This window comes from Schistocerca serialis, chromosome 1, assembly GCF_023864345.2.
Source record: "Schistocerca serialis cubense isolate TAMUIC-IGC-003099 chromosome 1, iqSchSeri2.2, whole genome shotgun sequence".
Lineage (NCBI taxonomy): Eukaryota > Metazoa > Arthropoda > Insecta > Orthoptera > Acrididae > Schistocerca > Schistocerca serialis.
Genome location: NC_064638.1, coordinates 271,466,780 through 271,484,374, shown reverse-complemented (window position 1 = coordinate 271,484,374; position 17,595 = coordinate 271,466,780). Strand labels below are relative to the sequence as shown.

Here is a 17,595-nt window from a genome sequence, read left to right as displayed (position 1 = left end):
GTACCGACGAATAAAGGGCTGCTTTATACTGACTTTTGTACAGCCGTTCCTTGCGTCACTGTTGGTGTCACATACCTGTTTTACTTTCATTGCTGTTTATCTTAAAACCTCTTTTCATCACACTACCCATCACACTCAGTTGAAATTTGAAGTCTTTTGCCATCTCTAACGCTTTCGAACCTGGCTCGCTCGATCGTGCGGGTTCAGTTTTAAATTTGTCGTGGCTCCGCTGCATCACTTTTCTGCGTCACTGCGGACTGCAATGGTTGTGCGATACCCGGCTTCCGTTTGTCAGCTGTTCCGTTTAATTCGGTCACAACCAGAGCGCAACACCTCATTTCAAACTTCGACGAGAACACAGAACTATATGTCACTGAGATAGATACGCTTTTCTACATTTCATTAGATAACGACAATTCATGCATTATTTCAGACTGAAAAGGATATCGGGGTCATTAGAGACGGAACACAATCTCGGATTGTGTCGAGGATAGAGAATGAAATATGCCGTGTGCTTTGAAAGGAACCATTTGCCTGGAGCGTTTTCGAGACACCATGGAAAACATAAATCTGTATGGCCGGACACGGGTTGAAGCCGTCGTCCTCCCGAATGCGAGTCCAGTGTGCAAAACACAGCGCCACGTCCCTCGGTTTTAGACTGAGAAAGTTTTATTTGACGTATGTTAGGTGTCTAAGCACATGCATGAAGTGACAGTTCGATTTTACACATATTTGTATTTTGAGTAGCACGGACAGTGCCACTGACTTCTCGAACGAACTATTATCATCAGAATTTTTTCAGTATTTTTACCTGATTCTACAGATCATAATACACACACCAAAAAAATGTTTTGCATCACCCTGGTTCCCAGAACCCCTGAAGATAGAAGTTGACTATGGATATTGTATCACACACACAGTCCCTTTGACTGTTCAGAGATGTCACTAAACCCGCGCCGGCCGGGGTGGCCGAGCGGTTCTAGGTGCTTCAGTCTGGAACCGCGCGACCGCTACGGTCGCAGGCTCGAATCCTGCCTCGGGCATGGATGTGTGTGTTGTTCTTAGATTAGTTAGGTTTAGTTAGTTCTAAGTTGTAGGGGACTGATGAACACAGCTATAAAGTCCCATAGTGCTGAGAGCCATTTGAACCAGCTAAATCCGCCCAAAGATGTAAACAACCATGCATGTGCAGCTCCTGTCAGACGGATGGGGACCGTCAGCCGATCAGTTCCGGTCATTCCACCAGGGAGGAGATACACGGCTCGTGTTGTATGTAGTTCAACCATGCCTAGACGGTCAATACCGCGGTTCGATCGCGTCCGCATTGTTACTTTGGGCCATCCGCATTGTTACTTTGGTCCAGGAAGGGCTCTCAACAAGGAAAGTGTCCAGGCGTCTCGGAGTGAACCAAATCGATGTTGTTCTGACATGGAGGAGATACAGAGAGACAGGAACTGTGGATGACATGCCTCGCTCAGGCCGCCCCAGGTCTACTACTGCAGTGGATGACCGCTACCTACGGATTATGGCTCGGAGGAAACCTGACTGCAACGCCACCATGTTCAATAATACTTTTCGTGCAGCCACAGGACGTCGTGTTACGACTCAAACTGTGCGCAATAGGCTGCATGATGTGAAACTTCACTCCCGATGTCCATGGCGACGTCCATCTTTGCAACTACGACACCATGCAGCGCGGTACATATGCGCCCAACAACATGCCGAATGGACCGCTCAGGACTGGCATCACGTTCTCTTCACCGATGAGTGTCGCAAATGCCTTCAACCAGACAATCGTCTGAGACGTGTTTGGAGGCAACACAGTTAGGCTGAACGCCTTCGATACACTGTCCAGTGAGTGCAGCAAGGTCGATGTTTAGGGATGGCATTATGTGGGGTCGACGTACGCCGCTCGTGGGCATGGAAGGCGCCATAACGGCTGTACGATACGTGAATGCCATCCTCCGACCGACAGTGCAACCATATTGGCAGCGCATTGGCGAGGCATTCGTCTTCATGGACGACAATTCGCACCCCCGTCAAGCATATCTTGTGAATGACTTCCTTCAGGATAACGACATCGCTCGACTAGAGTGGCATGCATGCTCTCCAGACATGAACCCTATCGAACATGCCTGGGATAGATTGAAAAGGGCGCTTTATGGACGACGTGATCTACCAACCATTCTGAGGGATCTACGGCGAATCGCCGTTGAGGAGTGGGACAACCTGGATCAACAGTGCCTTGATGAACTTGTGGATAGTATGCCACGATGAATACGGGCATGTATCAATGCAAGAGGTCGTGCTACTGGGTACCAGAGGTACCGGTGTGTACAGCAATCTGGACCACCACCTCTGAAGGTCTCGTTGTATGGTGGTCCAACATGTAGTGTGTGGTTTCCATGAGCAATAAAAAGGGAGAAAATGATGTTTATGTTGATCTCTATTCCAATTTTCTGTACAGGTTCCGGAACTCTCGGAACCGAGATGAGGAAAAATGTTTTTTGATGTGTGTATACAGAAATTAGTACATATCAGATAAATGCTTAAGAAACTTTCTCTCAGGGGCGAAAGGGCTAACAAAATTAAGATCGCATCGACAAAGCCTATTCTTATTCGTGATAGCCATACTAGTTATTTTTGGTAAAAACTAGACACTGAAATAACTGGAACACTTAATAGTAAAGTGCTTCTGCTGTCTTTTCAGTTACGATTTTCTTCACCAACGTTAGTTTAGAAGTCACAGCATCATCAAATGTGTATGACGTCACAATAAACGGGGTCCACGAGAAAGACAGGCCACAGCGCGTACGTGACAGTACGTGGCACTGCAAGTCTTTGAGTGCCAGCAGTGCTGGCGGGGAGCGAGTAACTATTTCAGACGAGTTTAACAGTTCTTAACTGCGCGTTTAAACGGATGTAAGCTCTCCTAAGCCCACGAAAAAGTTAAAACCTTTAGTGGGCACCTTTTCAACTACATATGGATTTCCCGTGGGCCCTGCACGGAGTCGAGCTTTTGCGAAATATGGCGGACAAGCCAACTAGTGTGACGTCACAAGTTCGTTGCGGGGCCCGTATTACTCGTGCGCCACGGAAGTAACTATCACGTCTTTTTTAGAGTGTTATATCGACACACACAGTTTCCAAAGGAGACACACATTTGTAGTGCCGTCTCGTAATATGGTCATTTGGAAACTGTGTGTGTTGATACCACAATGTAAATGACATGTAGACTTTACTTCACTGTGAAGTCATATACATTACTGGCCATTAAAATTACTACACCAAGAAGAAATGCAAATGATAAACGGCTATTCATTGGACAAATATATTATACTAGAACTGTCATGTGATTACATTTTCGCGCAATTTGGGTGCATAGATCCTGAGAAATCAGTACCCAGAACAACCACCTCTGACCGTAATGACGGCCTTGATACGCCTGGACATTGAGTAAAACAGAGCTTGACTGGCGTGTACAGGTGCAGCTGCCCATGCAGCTTCACCACGATACCACAGTTCATCAAGAGTAGTGACTGGCGTATTGTGACGAGCCAGTTGCTCGGCCACCATTGACCAGACGTTTTCAATTGGTGAGAGATCTGGAGAATGTGCTGCCTAGGGCAGCAGTCGAACATCTTCTGTATCCGGAAAGACCTCTACAGGACCTGCAACAAGCCGTCGTGCATTATCCTGCTGAAATGTAAGGTTTCGCAGGGATCGAATGAAGGGTAGAGTCACGGGGCGTAACACATCTGAAATGTAACGTCCACTGTTCAAAGTGGCGTCAATGCGAACAAGAGGAGACTGAGATGAGTAACCAATGGCACCCCATACCCATTACGCCGGGTGGTACGCCAGTATGGCGATGACGAATACACGCTTCCAATGTGCGTTCACCGCGATGTCGCCAGACACGGATCCGACCATCATGATACTGTAAACAGAACCTGCAATCATCCGAAAAAATGACGTTTTGCCATTCGTGCACCCAGGTTCGTCGTTGAGTACACCATCGCAGGTGGTCCTGTCTGTGATGCAGCGTCAAGGATAACCGCAGCCATGGTCTCCGAGCTGATAGTCCATGATGCTGCAAACGTCGTCGAACTGTTCGTGCAGATGGTTGTTGTCTTGCAAACGTCCCCATCTGTTGACTCAGGGATCACGATCCGTTACAGCCATGCGGATAAGATGCCTGTCATCTCGACTGCTAGTGATAAGAGGCCGTTGGGATCCAGCACGGCGTTCCGTATTACCGTCCTGAACCCACCGATTCCATATTCTACTAACAGTCAATGGATCTCGACCAACGCGAACAGCAATGTCGCGATACGATAAACCGCAATCGCGATAGGCTACAATCCGACCTTTATCAAAGTCGGAAACGTGATGGTAGGCATTTCTCCTCCTTACACAAGGCATCATAACAACGTTTCACCGGGCAACGCCGGTCAACTGCTGTTTGTGTATGAGAAATCGGTTGGAAACTTTCCTCATGTCAGCACGTTGTAGGTGTCGCCAGCGGCGCCAGCCTTGTGTGAATTCTCTGAGAAGCTAATCATTTGCATATCACAGCATCTTCCTCCTGTCGGTTAAATTTCGCGTCTGTTGCATGGCAACTTCGTGGTTTAGCAATTTTAATGTCAAGTAGTGTGCAAAAACAATCAGTGACATAGAGAGGTAATCATTTCTGCCGTGTGAAAGACTGTAGACGAACTTTGATGTGTTCTGGTTGTTGAATTTAATTATGTTTGCACGTAAGGAGGAAATAAAAAACGCCGATCGTGAGAGGGTGCTGTGAATGGCACATTATCCATTCTCTGCTTTCGGTAGCTGTGTTTGATCTGGGCTTACAGCCTTTCGACGTGCGGCGCACAGAGACGCCACGCCAGATGATTAAGCTAAATTTGAATGTTAGCCAGTGGCGGGCAGGTACTGCGATCCGCATTAGGCAGATGTGATGTGAGGCCGTGAGCGGGCTGCAGCCAGTGGGCGGCGCCGACCAATTTTCCGGCTTCAGGTTCCCGTCAGCGAATTAACGGGCGATTTTCCATTGGGGCGGCCGCGTGAGGCGGCTGAAGTGCGAGCGCCCGATAACGCCGGCCTGCCGCCCGCTAATAGCAGCTGTAGCGCGCGCGTCCGACCAGCTAACGATCGGAGGGTCCGGCGATGAAGTTACAGCCGCGCCCGCCGGCTCCAAGATGTGCTTAGCCGCCTATCCCAGGGGCCGGCGTGATGGGCGCACGCCCTCACTCGCTACGCTAATGGCCAGAGCCGCCCGACAATATGCGGCGGCAAAGTAGGGCCTCCTCCCTCCCCGTGTGTCCGGTTCACGCCAGCCGGCTGACGCCGTACTTTTAGGACGGCGCGCAAAGAGCGGTCGCTTCTTTGGCACGGGTGCGAGTAAAAGACGCGCTTTGCTCGAGGCAGCTTCAAAAGCCCGCTGTAATCAGCTCTCTAGGATGATATAAAATCCGAGCGCTACGGGGAACAGAAAAGCGGTTTAAGTATTTCTGTCGGCCATCAATGCGAGGAGTTCTGCGACGCTAATGTAACGGACAAGGACGAGGGGTGTGGGAGGAGAAAGAGGGAGAAAGGGTAGGGTGGTGTACACTTTGTGTCTGTGTGGACAAAGTAAACTACAGGGTGTCCGAAAAGTCTTTCCCTGAAACTTCCTGGCAGTTTAAAACTGTGTGCCGGACCGAGACTCGAACTCGGGACCTTTGCCTTTCGCCGGCAAGTGCTCTACCAACTGAGCTACCCAAGCACGACTCACGCCCCGTCCTCATAGCTTTACTTCTGCCAGTACCTCGTCTCCTACCTTAAAAACTTTACAGAAGCTCTCCTGCGAACCTTGCAGAACTAGCACTCCTGAAAGCAGTGTGGAAATCTCGTTCTGGAAACAACCCCTAGGCTGTGGCTAAGCCATGTCTCCGCAGTATCCTTTCTTTCAGGAGTGCTAGTTCTGCAAAGTTCACAGGAGAGCTTCTGTAAAGTTTGGAAGGTAGGAGACGAGATACTGTCAAAAGTAAAGCTGTGAGGACCGGGCGTGAGTCGTGCTTCGGTAGCTCAGTTGGTATAGCACTTACCCGCGAAAGGCAAAGGTCCCGAGTTCGAGTCTCGGTCCGGCACACAGTTTTAATCTGCCAGGAAGTTTCATTTCAGAGTGAAAATCTCATTCTGGTGTCTAATTGTTTGCGAACTATCAAAGTTTTTCTCACACATCAGTAAACTTCCACATGAGCACCCTTAGTAGCACGTAGCAGATCTAGGCGATATTCAATTTCCGACCACGCATTAGCCAACATCACTAGAGGAATCGATTCAACGACTGTGGTTATCCGTTGCCGCAGGGTTTCAAGATCTGGTACACGTGTTCGGTAGACCTCGTCCTTGACATAACCCCATAAAAAGAAGTCTAATGGGATTATGTCAGGAGAGCGTGGAGGCCCAACCGTTGGCCCATCACGACCAATCCATCTCCCAGGAAAGGTCATATCGAGATAGGCACGGACGTACAAACCCCAATGAGGCGGTGCACCGTCTTGCTGAAACAAGATATCGGGGTGATACTGAACCAGCTGAGGAACAGCATACAGTTGCAACATGTCCAGATACACTGCAGATGTGATGGTAGCCTCAGTGAAGAAGACTGGCCCGATAATTCGATCGTGTGATAGTGCGCACCAAACATTCACCTTTGGACTGCCTCTGGTGCACTCCATGACCTCGCCAGGGGGTTGTGAACTCCAAATGCGCGCATTATGGCGAGTCACTATTCCAATGACGAAAATGGTCGCTTCGTGGGAAAAGGCAATTCGTTTGAGATAACCATCATCGTCCTCAATACGTGATAGCATTTCGACTGCAAAGTCATATCGACGTGTACTGACATTGGGCAACAATGGAAGTGGAAGTTTACTGATGTGTCAAAAAAAAAAATGGTTCAAATGGCTCTGAGCACTATGACCTCAGGTCATCAGTCCCCTAGAGCTTAGAACTACTTAAACCTAACTAACCTAAGGGCATCACACACATCCATGACCGAGACAGGATTCGAACCTGCGACCGTAGCGGTCGCGCGGTTCCAGACTGTAGCGCCTAGAACCGCTCGACCACCCCGGCCGGCACAATCACGTTAAAACAAGCGCTCTACATGTTCACCATTCATGTGAAGGAAGGATTCAGCACGTCTCCTCTTCGATGCCTGAACACGATAACAGAACCAAATGCGTGTTTTGGGTGCTCTGACAACAACCCACAACGCGTTACCACAGTTCATCGAAACTATTAACCGGGCTAGAATAAATCGAGGCTTTTAAATAGCACAGAACATTTCCAGCCCATGGAGACGTGGTACAGCAACCAGTGGTAACAATATGAAAGGACAAAAAGTCTTGGTTGCAACAGCCACAAACAGGCAGCTCATCCATCCGTGCAATCACTGACTTACGGAAAACCTACCATGAGTGATTTCAGTATTCCACCGTCGTCTTGTTACCCGCCGGCAACATAAGCTCAGTTTCTTTAAGTCAATGACTGCCCGGACGGTAGAAATTCCTCTTTGTGACTCAGCCATCAATGCAGAAACTGAAAACCGTAAACACAATGTTGTTAGGAATGGCTATAGCGCATCCCTTAATGAGGCTAAAGTGTCTAAAATGCACGTTAGCTCTCTAAACAACGTTTCTGGTACGGAAAATAATTATGTACGTTTACGGTTTTTGGTCAATTTTTCCTACAACCTGGCTAAACTCTTCCAAGGGATGGTTGTGCGAGTAGTTTTCTCCATAGATGTTAATATTCAGTATAAGTATTTACAAAATTAGCAGCCAAGAAGAAATATATATTTGAACTTCGGCATGTATATGCTCGAATGCGTTGAGTGTCACTCTGCGTGTATAGGTCATCAGTTGAATAAAAATGGCTTAGTTAAACAAACCTCGACTTTTGTGGAACACCTAAAAGCCAGTGGCCATGCGTCCCCTACTTTACAGAATTTAAAAATTCTCCACCACGCTCAAAACGGAAGAAACAGAAACAGCCAAACATGCAGAAAAATAGGGCAGATGACTGTTAAATGACCAGCTGATCAGAAAGAATCAAATATATTTTGATACCAAGAGGTCATTGTTCTAGTAAGTTGCTAAACTTGGATGCTGTCAGGCATTTTGTGTCGCCTCACAATTTTGCTAATTTTTTGCGGTTAAATGGTTGATTAAATATTTTTAAATTTGCAATTTTTAACGTAATTGGTTTTTTACTTGTAGTTCTTGCAATTCATGTGTGAGCTATTGTTTTATGCAATATGGTATACGTGGCATTCAACCCTTTACACAGTTGCAATTTTATTTTCAAATTCAGATTTTTATCATTGTTCTAAAGCAATATGTTACGACTCTGTTAGTAGTATTCAGATAGCGATTATTTATTCTGTTTTAGTTTCTGAGGTTATTCACTATAATAGCGCCTGTAGTCTAATGTATACTTATGGGGATCAAAGCGAACGAAATGATTTATAGCCTCATTACTGCCCGGCACACTGGGAAATTAGTTCTCTTGGTTGCCTCGTGCGGGTTTTATTCATTTGAGCCACAGCAGTATACACTTTTATACTTTTTGATTTTTAAAATTTTATTTACTCTTGCTCATTATGCCCTGTTTGTATAAACACGCTACCTGCAATTTTAAGCAAGATCTTTTATATGGCTTTACTGTTTGTCATATTTCTCTTTGTGGTTGTACCTGGGACCCTAAGAGCTATCGCAGCCCATCGCCTACATTTGCCATCTGCTGTGGGCTGCGTATACTAGCCGTACACTTCTTGTACATGCATGAGCATGTACAACATGAGCATCTGCGCTCGCTACGTATTTACTGTGAGATGCATCTGTGTAGGCTTGATTACTGTTTACTAGATGTGGACGGCGCCGCATATCTGACAAAGCTGCCTATTTATACAGAACTACGTGTTTAGAGCGAGACTAGGCCGGTTATCTGCCTTTGACTACTTCTGTTCTCGGGGTGATGTGTTTTATAGGACGCCGCGCGAGGCCTTAAAAAACTGACAAGGCTGAAGCTTTCACGTGGTTTTAGGCACGGTTTCCCGGTATTTCACAACTTATATTCCAGTCAGTTCTTTTTTTATTTTTTTAAAAATTTTGTTTGCGTGTGTTAAGGGCTTTTAGTGCATTAGACTGTTAACTAGCTTCTAAACATTTTATCGGCCATACTCCAATATATTTTACTCTTACCTTATAGGACACCACACAATGCTCTTTCTTTTTTTTTCCAAATTCTGACTATAGCGTTTTTCTGCTGGGACATTTATAAACGCGGCATCCTACGTGCTTAATACCATATTTTGGCTTACTGCTACTGTTTTATTTTTTCTTGGTAGTTCAATTTTGCTAAATCGGTGTCATACCTTTTATGTATAAATGTTGTGTTTTTTCTTGCAGGCCAGTCTGAAGATGCCTAGTGCAGGCGAAACGCGCCATTAGAGGATAAAAAAATGAAAGTTGCAGTTTTGTAAACAAACTGTTTGTTCTTTCATACCTGTAAATAACCTTACACTAAACGTCCAACGCGTTCAAATGGGGGGACATGAAGACTACGAATTTAGCGAGCCACGACCAATACGATTGTTGTCGAAACGCTGTTTATCAGTACTTATGTTTTGCAACAATCAGATGACTGCACGTGCCCATAAGTCGTATCGGGGAAACCATTTGTTTCCCGAACTATGCTTCCCAGGATTATTTGCTTGTTTGAGTGTTCTCCTCGCCCATTTCATTTGTACCTATAACAGGCAAACACCACGTTTGTTTACAGTCCTATTCAGTAAGTGTAGTTGTGAAGCTGTCTTTGGCCTAAGGTTTGTTTTGAACATCTCAATGATTTAATAGGCACAGTGCCTATTTGAGGTTGAATGCCGTTGCCTTCCACCTTTCTTCGAACTAGTTTACCTAACCGGTTCTAAGGGAAGTAACTAGAGATTTTGCACATTAAAAAGCATAGCCAGAGGTGAAAGAAGCCATAAGTAACAGATAAAAATCCTAGATTGACCGGGAACTGATCCTGCGATTTTTGAATCCATAGTCTCGGCCACAGTCTTTTTATTGTGTTGATATAATTACCTACAACTTTGTGCAGATACTGGTTCATAGATTAACCGTTATAAACACATCTTTAAGATTTTTTACAGTCAGCAACGAATTTTAAAATAATATTTTATATTTTACAATAATAATTTTTTAATAATATTTTATATTTTACAATAATAATTTTAATAATATTTTATATTTAAAATAAAATATTATTTTAAAGCAAATAAATAGGTACACACCCAGATTCTATTCACTGCTCTAACCTAAAAGACACAACCAATTCCACTCGCCTGTCAATTGGAGTGAATTACACAGTTCGCCATTAAAATTGCAACATAATGAAGGCGCCATGCAGCAAATATCAAATTGGCAAGAAGTGTACTTCATGATTGGATATGCAAGTGATTAGCATTTCAGCGAAAACCGCACAAAGCAGGTAGGGGTAACGTGTGTTTGTACCAAGCTGCACGCACACTCTGCATGGACTATCTGCTCAAAGCTAATGAACAACGTAATTGGGCAGCAAAATTTTCGGTTCTGCTGTGAATTGCATCACTTTTCTTTGTATATTTCGTTAATTCCACCCAATGTTAACACATAATTTCGTAAACTTATCTTATTTCAGCGTACAGTTTTGTAATCAGGTCTTATGTCATTGTACAGTGCTGGGCAGTTAAATCACAGATAGTTGGTGTGTTGAAAAAAGTTCGACCCCGTGTTCATGGCGAACGTGTTACGAGACTGAGTTGTCCTCAGGCCGTGTGCCAAACGGTCCTCCAGCGCAAGATGGGTAAAGCGTACGGTATCACTGCATCTGCTCGTGGCCCATCACGATGCCTGAGGTACTAAATCTCAGTCGTCTGGCAAGCTTTGGCCTTTTCCCAAGCCACGATGTTAAAAGAAAAGGATCAATGGGCGGAAAACAGCGTACTGATGACGTATATTACAGTTGACCAGTGGCGGCTCGCGCAAAATTATGCCAATGAGCTACAACGTGGTAGGCTATAACATTTTGACGATGAATGTATTAATTTTATGTATAGAAGTGAGGAATAAAATAAAATGAAAAACGAATGGCGGTAGCAGCGGAAATCGAACGTGACCCAATTAACTGCCCGTCAGTGTGGCATGATCACTATTTTTTGTTTTATTGTTAGACTGACTTGGTACTTTCATGAGCATTCCGACGACCATAGCCAAAATTATGTTGTAATACCAGCTGTAAATTGAGAAACAAATAATTATTATTAATAAAACAAGAAAAAAGATACTGAACAACCAGGAAACTAATTCACAAACTATTGTCCCACATTTTTTAATCTGTGTGTAAGGAAGAAAACCTAACAAAAACAAGTTTTCACGTGGCTGGGCACCAAAAACAGGAAGAAATCTAAGACCGTAGAGGAACTTAATCAACACCGTGTCGACTAAACACAAGAAAAAGCATATTTGCAAAAAGTGCTCCATAACGCAGCCATTTTCAGTGCACGGTCTCCAGATATTGGTGAAGGACACAAGGGTCAGGGTCGTTCTCCCCTGCCGGCCTCAGTGACCGAGCGGTTCTAGGCGCTACAGTCTGAAACCGAGCTACCGCTACAGTCGCAGTTTCGAATCTTGCCTCGGGCATGGATGTGTGTGATGTCCTTAGGTTAGTTAGGTTTAAGTAGTTCTAGGGGACTGATGACCTCAAATGTTAAGCCCCATAGTGCTTTGAGCCATTTAAGCCGGGGATAAGGTGAATGTTCACAACCACTGAGGCATGGATACCAGTGAATAGATTGTCAAAGACCTGACACGGATCATGAGTAAAACCCAAAGCAGTTCCAGTCGGCCACGGCGCCGTTATGACGCCTGCTCATCTAAAACACCTCATACATACACCAGGCTTGCGCAGTACGTTACACACAATTTCTAAGAAAAACACTGACCTGATACTGTGAACAACGTAGCACTCATAGGGCCGGAAGGGATGACATCACACCAGCGCTTGTGAAGTCTAAAATAAACAGCTGCATTCCTTCTGTGAGCTGATTGTAGCGCAGCATCATTTCAGCACTCGACACTGGCTTCTAGTTACCGGAGAGATAGTGCTACAAAATTCGTTTTCGTCAGATTTATTTGCATACTAGCACGCATTAGAAGAAAAATCACGTAATTTTAGTACGATTTCGGACTCGCATTCGAAGGCTAAACGGCTTGATTGTAGTGCGATATTTGCAGTGTGCCGTAGCACATTAGCACACGGTAACCGGCCGACACTGCAGTCGACTGTCGCCGATTATAACAGGGGATAGACAGTCCACAATAATATCGTCTTTATACGAGCTTATTTTGTGTTGAGAAAAAGGTCTTTGTCGCAGATGAAGAATAGTGTGATTGCATGATGCCGTCCGAAGTGGCCGAGCGGTTCTAGGCGGTACAGTCTGGAACCGCGCGACCGCTACGTTCGCAGGTTCGAATCCTGCCTCGGGCATGGATGTGTGTGATGTCCTTAGGTTAGTTAGGTTTAAGTAGTTCTAAGTTCTAGGGGACTGATGACCACAGCAGTTAAGTCCCATAGAGCTCAGAGCCATTTGAACCATTTTTGATTGCATGATAGCTACTGCGGGAACTTGCCAGTTGGAGACTCCAAATCTCTATGTCCACAGGATGTGAAGATTCGTAGCCGATAATTTGGACAGCAGCCCCTACATTTATGTGGCCACGATCTGTCTTCGACGGCTAAATTCTATGATGATGATAAGATTTGAATTCAGTAAGCGGCCTTAATTGTTTACAGAACGCAATTATTTTGAAGAGTTAATGGAACTCGCACAGGATAGGCTACTGTGGATAGCTGCACTAAATCAGCCTTTGGACTGATAAAAACAACAGTAAAACCCTGATTGATTACAGATTGACAAATGACTCAAAAACGTATACTAACACCAAAAATAGAACAGAAAGTAAAAAGCAAACGATGTAGAATGCAGGATGGAACTTAACAATGTTTTCAAAAGAAAAGTTGCTACTCACCATATAGCAGAGATGCTGATTCGCAGATAGACTGTCACAACATAAGCTTTCGGCCAACAAGGCCTTTGTCGAAAATACACACACACACACACACACACACACACACACACACACACACACACACACGCAGCCCACACTCACATGACTGCAGCCTCGACCTACCTCTTCTGTGCGGATGCACACGTATTGCCCGAACTCTTACGGGACTCGGTAAGATTGTCTGCAGCGAGTAATGAGTGTAATGGGCAGGGGCACTACGAATGTAGTGTGTGGACATTAAGTTGGGAATGTGGGTCTCACGGGGAGCGTGCAAAGGATGCCGGCACGGTAGCTCAGCGTGTTCGGTCAGAGGGTTAGCTGCCCTCTGCAATAAAAAAACTGAGTTAATCGATCATCAACGAACTTCATCGGATGTCTTACGACGTCCGCCCCGACCAGATACAACGAACAAAAGCGAACAAAATGAGTTAAAAAAAAAAAAAAAAGATGGATAGAGCATCTGCCACGTAAGCACATTTTCAACTGCCCCGTAGATGTTCAATACTGGCCATTAAAATTGCTACACCAAGAAGAAATGCAGATGATGAACGGGTATTCATTGGACAAATATATTATACAAGAACTGACGTGTGACTACATTTTCACGGAATTTGGGTGCATAGATCCTGAGAAATCAGTACCTAAAACAATCACGTCTGGCTGTAATAACGGCCTTGTACGCCTGGGCATTGAGTCAGACATAGCTTGGATGGCGTGTACAGGTACAGCTGACCATGCAGCTTCAACACGATACCACAGTTCAAAAGTAGTGACTGGCGCATTGTGATGAGCCAGTTGCTCGGCCACCATTTTCCAGGCATTTTCAATTGGTGACAGATCTGGAGAATGTGCTGGCCAGGGCAGCAGTCGAACATTTTCTGTATCCAGAAAGGCCCGTACAGGACCTGCAACATGCGGTCGTGTATTATCCTGCTGAAATGTAGGGATTCGCAGGGATCGAATGAAAGGTAGAGCCACGGGTCGTAACACATCTGAAATGTAACGTCCACTGTTCAAAGTGCCGTCAATGCGAACAAGAGGTGACCGACACGTGTAACGAATGGCACCCCATACCATCGCACTGGGTGATACGTCAGTATGGCGATGACGAATACATGCTTCCAATGTGTGTTCACCGCGATGTCGCCAAACACGGATGCGACCATCATGATGCTGTAAACAGAACCTGAATTCACCCGAAAAAATGACGTTCACCATTCGTGCACCCAGGTTCGTCGTTGAGTACACCATCGCAGGTGGTCCTGCCTGTGATGCAGCGCCAAGGGTAACCGCAGCCATGGTCTCCGAGCTGATAGTCCATGCTGCTGCAGACGTCGTTGAACTGTTCGTGCAGATGGTTGTTGTCTTGCAAACGTCCCCATCTGTTGACTCAGGGATCGAGTCGTGGCTGCACGATCCGTTACAGCCATGCGGACAAGATGCCTGTCATCTCGACTGCTAGTGATACAAGGCCGTTGGGATCCAGCACGGCGTTCCGTATTACCCTCCTGAACCTCGCGATTCCATATTCTGCTAACAGTGATTGGATCTCGACCAACGCGAGCAGCAATGTCGCCGCGATACCATAAATCGCAATCGCGATAGGCTACAATCCGACCTTTATCAAAGTCGGAAACGTGATGGTACGCATTTCTCCTCCTTACACGAGGCATCACAACAACGTTTCACCAGGCAACGCCGGTCAACTGCTGTTTGTGTATGAGACATCGGTTGGAAACTTTCCTCATGTCAGCACGTTGTAGGTGTCACCACCGCCGCCAACCTTGTGTGAATGCTCTGAAAAGCTAATCATTTGCATATCACAGCATCCTCTTCCTGTCGGTTAAATTTCGCTTCTGTAGCACGTCATCTTCGTGGTGTAGCCATTTTAATGGCCAGTAGTGTACATCGTTTGGAAACATGAAGTACATTAATGGTTGCAAATGATCTCCAGGTAGCCGAGCATTACCGTTTCCACTCAATGATCGGTTGAGTTGGACGGAAGAACCTAGTGCATTACTGTAAACACAGCGAAAGCCATTATGCAGCCAACACCAGTTTGAACAGTGCCTCGTTGACAATTTGGATTGACGGCTTCGAGAGGTCTGTGGCACACTCGAACGCTACCATCGATTGTTACCAATTGAAATCGGGACTAATCTAACTAGGACACGGTTTTCTAGTTGTCTACGATCCAACCGATATGGTCACGATCCCACGAGAGATGCTGCAGGCTATGTCGTGCTCTCGCGTCGGTCGTCTGCTGCCATAGCCCATTAACACAAATTTCGTAAAGGATACGTTAGTCGTACGCCCCGCATTAATTTCTGCGTTACTCATTGTTCTTGTCTGTTAGCACTGATAACTCTACGCAAACGGTGCTGCTCTCAGTCGTTAAGTGAAGGCCGCCGGCGACTGCGTTGTCCATGATGTGAGGTAATGCCTGAAATTAGGTATTCTCGGCGAGGTGGTGTTACACCGTATTAGCGCAATGTCTCCTGGCGCAGAGTACTTTCTGTCCTGCGTGTTTATTCTGAGGTTAGTTACGGTGTTTCATCCTGCAACGGGTACAGTGTCGCTGTTAGCGATTAGTACCGGCTAGGCTTACCTTGGAGGACGTGGCGGAAGACGACGAGTTGGTGGCGGGCGTCGTGGGCCGAGGAGTGGACGAGGAGGCCGGGTCGGAGGCGAGCAGCTGCTGCAGCTGGCTGCCGCCGCCCTTGGCGGGGGCGGAGGTGCTGCCGGCGGCGGGCGACGCGGAGGTGGTGGCGGGGGGCGGCGCGTACTGGATGCACGAGGAGGACGAGCTGGCGGCCGGGGACGCCGCCGCCGCCTCCGCGGAGGCCGCCCCGCCCCCGCCGCCCCCGCCGCCGCCCCCGCTGCTGCTGCTGCTGGCGCCGCCGCCCCCGCTGCCCGACGTGTGGTGGTTCTCCGTGTGCCGGCGCAGCGAGCGCGCGTCGCAGTAGCTCTTGCCGCAGCCCTCCGCCTTGCACTCGTACGGCTTCTTGTTCCGATGCGTCAGCATGTGGCCGTTCCTGTCAACACGCGCCCGCTCTCACTCGCTGCTCGCCGCCACCTCCTACTACAGTAAATTTGCGGTTCCAGAATGAATCTCTCACTATGCAGCGCAATTAGACTGAAAGCCACCTTTTCTGGACAGCCTCGACGCAATGTCATATCCGGGAAGTTGACTCTACTCTAAAAACAACTTTCACATTCCAGCATTTGGCGTCCACTGTTTAAACAATTGTTACGCAATGTCGTAGCATAAGTGCGCAAGGGCTTATGACGTCACGATATATTTCGCAAGAGCTCCACGTACGCGCACACCACCATTACTCTTCCACGCAAACATAATTGTTACACTCGTTAGGTGCGAGACGCTCCCTGGGGGGTCCACCGGGGGTCGAACCGCACAATAACCCTGGGTTCGGTGTGGGGCGGCGGAGACGTGAAGTGGACTGCGGTAGTAGTCGTGGGGTTGTGGACCACCGTGGCTGCGGTGGGGACGGAGCCTCTCCGTCGTTTCTAGGTCCCCGGTTAACATACAATACAATACAATACATTAAACTTCGTTGCGGAATTTCGTATAAACTGCGGCAGTCGTCGTGGGGTTGTGGACCATTGTGGCTGCGGTGGGGACGGAGCCTCTCCATCGTTTCTAGGTCCCCGGCTAACTTACAATACAATACATTAAACTTCATTGCGGAATTTCTTGCAAATTACATGAAATTTAAAATATCTGCGTATACCGGGTGATCAAAAAGTCGGTATACCTTTGAAAACTTAATAAACCACGGAATAATGTAGATAGAGAGGTAAAAATTAACAAAATGGCTCTGAGACCTATGCGACTTAACTTCTGAGGTCATCAGTCGCCTAGAACTTAGAACTAATAAAACCTAACTAACCTAAGGACATCACACACATCCATGCCCGCGGCAGGATTCGAACCTGCGACCGTAGCAGTCACTCGGCTCCAGACTGTAGCGCCTAGAACCACACGGCCACTACGGCCGGCAAAAATTGACACACGTGCTTGGAATGACATGCCGTTTTATTAGAACAAAAAAAAAAAGAATGAAAAAGTATTGCTAGACGCGTGAAAGATCTCTTGCGCACTCGTTTGGCGATGATCGTGTGCTCAGCCGCCACTTTCGTCATACTTGGCCTCCCAGGTCCCCAGACCTCAGTCCGTGCGATTATTGGCTTTGGGGTTACCTGAAGTCGCAAGTGTATCGTGATCGACCGACATCTCTAGGGATGCTGAAAGACAACATCCGACGCCAATGTCTCACCATAGCTCCGGACATGCTCTACAGTGCTGTTTACACGCTGTCCATGGTACGGAAACAACTGCTTCTCCCGTAGCACTCTCCATACAGTGACGTGGTCAACGTTACCTTGTACAGCTATTCTTGAGGAATGG

The 17,595-nt window shown here is 46.7% G+C and overlaps 1 protein-coding gene across 1 annotated transcript in view; it reads right to left on the bottom strand.

The window, feature by feature from the left end:
- The window catches only part of LOC126465293 (zinc finger protein 541-like), a 677,038-nt gene that overhangs the window by 67,851 nt on the left and 591,592 nt on the right, over window positions 1-17,595 (bottom strand). Inside the window, exons 7-8 of the mRNA XM_050096299.1 lie at window positions 16,057-16,201; window positions 15,775-15,999 (exon numbers count right to left, since the gene is read on the bottom strand). Of these exons, the coding sequence (XP_049952256.1) occupies window positions 15,775-15,999; window positions 16,057-16,201 (370 nt within the window). The remainder of the gene's footprint in view (window positions 1-15,774; window positions 16,000-16,056; window positions 16,202-17,595) is intronic.